This window comes from Setaria italica, chromosome V (assembly GCF_000263155.2).
Source record: "Setaria italica strain Yugu1 chromosome V, Setaria_italica_v2.0, whole genome shotgun sequence".
NCBI classification, from domain to species: Eukaryota; Viridiplantae; Streptophyta; class Magnoliopsida; order Poales; family Poaceae; genus Setaria; species Setaria italica.
Genome location: NC_028454.1, coordinates 23,828,421 through 23,833,202, shown reverse-complemented (window position 1 = coordinate 23,833,202; position 4,782 = coordinate 23,828,421). Strand labels below are relative to the sequence as shown.

At 39.3% G+C, this 4,782-nt stretch overlaps 1 protein-coding gene across 1 annotated transcript; it reads right to left on the bottom strand.

Moving 5' to 3' along the window:
* Positions 1-3,378: 3,378 nt before the first annotated feature.
* On the bottom strand, positions 3,379-4,290 carry LOC101784997 (uncharacterized protein At3g50808). Its single transcript, XM_004968818.1, has 3 exons — positions 4,102-4,290; positions 3,722-3,946; positions 3,379-3,594 (listed from the first exon to the last, which is right to left on the bottom strand). Exons 1-3 carry the CDS (start codon positions 4,288-4,290, stop codon positions 3,379-3,381), a joined length of 630 nt encoding a protein of 209 aa, XP_004968875.1.
* Positions 4,291-4,782: the final 492 nt, after the last annotated feature.

Here is a 4,782-nt window from a genome sequence, read left to right as displayed (position 1 = left end):
AGGCGGATGGCACCATGCGGGCGGCGCCGGGCGCCAGGAAGAAAAGAAGGAGAGAGAAGAAAAGAAGGAAGAAGGAGGAGAGAAGAAAGAAGGAAGAAGGAGAAAGGAAAAGAAGAAAAAGAAAACGGGGGAAAAAGGAGGAAGAAAAAGAAAAAGGGAGGGGAAAATGGTGAAAGTTGCAGAATTGACCGGCACACGTGATGGATTTGACAGGCACGCGGTGAAAATTATGGGGAACAGAAAAAGATGATGTCACGCCGGGTGACGGGACAGCGGGGAGGAAAAGATTTCTCGGGAGCTCAATGGTCGGAAAAATTTTGAAATAAATTTTTAGCGAGTGATTTGAGTTGGTAGATTTTACGGGCATTAGAAACCGCCACTGGATCCTCACGCCTCCAGCTGCCACATGTTGACGGTTAGTCGGTTACCGACCTCCCAACACCTCCACTCAACTATAAATAGACAGGATCGGTCTCCATTCCAACACACACCAAGAAGAATCACTCTCTCCCTCATTTAGTCTCTAAGCTATTGGAGTCAAGCTAGAGAAGCTCTACTTTGGCTCCCAAGTCCTGTTGAAAGTTAAGGGTATGGCTCTTGTATCTTTATTTCCTTGTGTGACATTATGCTATTCAATGGAGTTATCTTGCTTATATAATGTTGTGCTTGGTTCTTATGCTATGCTTATAGTCATAAGTCATTGCCATAGTTTATACTTATTTCATATACAATGCATGTTTAGGCTAGTCAATCTATGCCACGGCATCGGTTCCAATGATCATTACGGTTCGTTGCTCCGGACCTATGCTTGTCCATCTGCAGGGTCGAAGTCTTAGGGGGTTTGGAGTATTATTCATCAATGCTAGTGTTGCTTGGGTTGATTGAATGTCGTTGGATGCGGGTGTGCCCCATAGAATGTAGAGGTAGACGCCAGGTGGTGACAACCCTATCTATCCTTCGTAATCCTTCACGTTGGGGTATGACGTAAGAGTTCATAAATTGTTGTAACCACGCTGGCAGACTAGCTGGGGACTATCTCTTGTTAGTGCCTAGGTGCATAGAACTAAGTCCTAGTCATGTGTGTTGTATGTGTGAATGTGTATGAGCTGTACGTTATATAGGAAGTACATATGAACCTAGAGTTTTCTCATGTCTTTCTCCCTAGTCTTATTTATTTGAGTCCGATTCTCTTGTATGTCACACTACCTTTATATTATCACTTACCCCTGTTTGTACTTTGGATACTCAATTATGATACATTCATGAACATATATAGTCACTCTTTTGAACGCCGTCTTGCTCTAGGATAAAATAAATAACGATACCCTGAATACTCACGAGTGAAATGCTACAACAGTATATCCATACGCTTGCAGATTTATCTGTGATCATTAAATATACCAACACACCCTGCACGATTGCTCAAGTTTCTTACCACAGATCGTCTTCCTGCTACACTGAATGTTGCAAAACTTTATCATCTTCACTGACTGCTACGACATGTCATAACGAACACATCTGCACTAGCATTAGCAATGGCTTCTTCATCTGCAAACACTAAGTATGTACGTGCATCATGTCTGGATTCAATTTTTAATCATATTTTCTAAAATCATGGTGATGATATTCTTGTTGCTTAGTTTGTTAGAGAATTGCATGCAAGAGTTTGTTCTAGTCAAGTTTTATTTAGCTCAGAATTTAATACTATAGTTGCCTAATTTTCAATAGGCGTGGCGGAGGAAGTACGCCATGAATGATAGGAGGGGGGGAGTGTGGACCTCTTTCTTGGAGTAGACAACTATGTGCCGAAGCGGAGTGTGGCGAGTCTCTGGTAGGACAAAGTGGTTGCCTTTTTGGCTTGGAGTCGAGACTATGTTGTAGTAGGTGACAAAAAGACTGCAACGCTAGCTTATCATCATGGGGTCCATCATTCCAGGCTTTCAGATAGGGAATGGAGGGTGATCTTTCTATTGCTTGCGCTAGACGGTTCAATTCGTTCAAGTACAGTAGTACATTGATGAATAAAAAGTATCATCCCCTAAAAGAACTGTTTTAGCGAGATGTGGTTGGGAATTAGGATGTTTTGACATCTTTACAAGACAAGCGTAGTGTTAGATTGTTTTTTACTACCACCATCAAATTATTACCCTCTTAGGTTCTTTTTTGGAGCATGCTCTTATATGATTACAAAGTTACCTGTAGTGGTTTACCTGACGAGTTGTTTAACCAGGTGAAGTTATTGTTATACGAATTGCTATGGTTGGTGAGTTATTCTCCAAACATAGTCGTAGTCGTGTAGTTGTGTGGTTTTGCTAGTTTTCTCCTACTAAAAAAATATGTTGATGTGCACAACGATGCATTTTTGAGAAAGTTGTGAGAGTTGCAGTTGAGGTTTGACCCACTAATTGTACATTTCTCAGACCTGGCTTTGTCTAAAACTGGACCACCTCTTTTATGGCAAAACATAAAGTTTTCATTGCTTCTTCGAACAAAAACATGACTACATGCACTAAGATGTTCAGAGTCCTCAATCCATTTTCATTCCTAGCCTACAAGTAAACGGCACAAACTACTACATGGATATGTTCTTCTAGAATCTCATGTATAGTTGTGATCTAGAGATGGTCAATGAAGAAGGTTGATTGGGGTGGAGTGAGATGATGCGATGCCATGAGATGGCCTTGGGCTTGGGCCAACTAGCTCTAGCAGTATGGACCACTAGCCTTACCTTGTTTTCATGATGAAGTGTTGCGAGCTTCACCGAGATGAAGCTACCATGTATTGTAACTCCAGGGACTAGGGGTGGTAGCGGCAGTTCACAGATTAGTCTAGAACATCCTCTATCCTTTCTTCTTTATATAGATCTCACTTGTAGACCTTCCATGCTTTTGACTCCTCACCGCATTTTTAAAATCCCAAATGGACTAATCCATCAAAATCCACTAGTAAATTCAATCTAGGTGTTTTAGGCCAAGATGGATCTTATGTAGTGTGACATAAAGTGGACTATATATTGTTTTAAAAATATTGTTACCACAACCTTTTTAAGATAGACTTCGATAACCATGAATTGTCATATGGCTTTCAATACTTTTGAGACATGTAGAATTGAATTGAACTATTTTAGCAATAACACAGTTCCCGAAAGAAATGACACAAATTTCTTTGCAACACAGTGCATTTTCGCCATGATTCACTCCTTTGAGATCTTGTTCCAAGCTCATTTTCTACACCTACTACGCCAGATTCCCTTAGTTTTGCATAAAGAGCAAAAACACAAGCTGGGTGCAATCAGATTGCATTTCAAAACTCATTATTATTCTTTTATTTATGATCAGTTTATTCAGTTCAGTAATGAACTTTTACATGAGCATCACATCAAAAGAACGGCGCACGTTGGGGAATTCCCTTTCGGCGATGACGAGCAACCCTTTTTGCTGGCGGTTCTTCTTCATTGTTTTCATTGTATATCTCTTTCTCACTCCTAGTATTTGAATCACTACTATTGCCAGAAGCCACATCTTCTATTCGTTTATATTCAGAACCATTTGCAACATCACTTGGCGTCTTCATGTCCTTTTCTATGCCCGTAAGCTGTAAAAATATATGAAATGAATAAAATAGGGTACTTTGGAATGAGTATGGAAAATCTCCATGAATCTTTGCATCTCCTAATTTAGATTGACAAAATGATAAAATAAGAAAGTATGTAAGAACTTACATTGCAACCAAGAGAGCAAAAGCGAAATTCGTTAAGAAGGGCACGGCCACATGTCTCACAGTTGTATGATGATGATGACAATGGACCACAAGTGCGCATTTGTGGTCGCTCGTTCAAAAACACAACCTTTGCACTATTGATCACATAAGTTTGCACATCACTAATATCAAAGATATTCTCTAGTTCAGATACTTTTATGACATCATGGTACGATGAACGCCTAATCTGAAAATTTTCACAAAAAGACATGAATAATTTTAGTCAAGTTTCTAGAAACATAGTGGTATATTCATCTTTTCATAGGTGCATGACATGTAAAAGGACAATATGTACATCTACATATAAATTTCATTAATTAAGTAATCTTTAACATAACATACCTGGATTACATGATGATTAGAATGGTGGTCCAAATGACAATGATAGCAGAAAGCATCAGGTGGTGCCTCGCACTCAATGCAAAATAGGTTACACTCACTACGACTAGAAAGGGGATGGTTTTTGCAGGGGAGAAAGAATTGTGTTGTGAGCAATAGCGATAGCCATGAAGGCAATGTCTCTCTTTTCATGGTAAAACCTATAGTCTAGCATTTGCTTTCTTCTAATGTTGGGCCTTGGAATAGAATGTAATGGACATATTTATAGGGAAACATCAATGAGAGAGGTACACATGGTTTTGTATAAAGGTAATGGTGTAGTAAGAAGTTTTGCATAATCTGTGGGTCTAAGACTGAAATGCTGGCTTGAAACAGTTGTGACCACACTTACTATTTTTTTAGTATATCACTATATCCTATCTGCAAGCTTTTTGACAAACTAAATATCTGCAAGCTATTGGACAAACTAAATAGTACTATTTTTAGTACTATTGCCACTGGATTTCCATAACTGTTGATGCTAGCCAAAGGCTATTGTTATTTTGATGTGTTGGGTGGTAATGGCAACTAGTGTAACAGTACATGCAGCCATGCTATCCTCTAACCATAGTATCATCTAGATAGCAACAATGTCCACAATATCCCTCTAGCTAGAAACATATTGAAAGGCAATAATACCAATTC

What these genes read in the sequence shown, in the direction of transcription:
- LOC101784997 (XM_004968818.1), bottom strand. Translation starts at nt 4,290, where the DNA reads ATGAAAAGAGAGACATTGCCTTCATGGCTATCGCTATTGCTCACAACA. An exon ending in CTAATCATCATGTAATCCAG is followed by an intron (nt 3,947 to 4,101) that starts GTATGTTATGTT and finishes GAAAATTTTCAG; the next exon opens with ATTAGGCGTTCATCGTACCA. An exon ending in TTTGCTCTCTTGGTTGCAAT is followed by an intron (nt 3,595 to 3,721) that starts GTAAGTTCTTAC and finishes ATATTTTTACAG; the next exon opens with CTTACGGGCATAGAAAAGGA.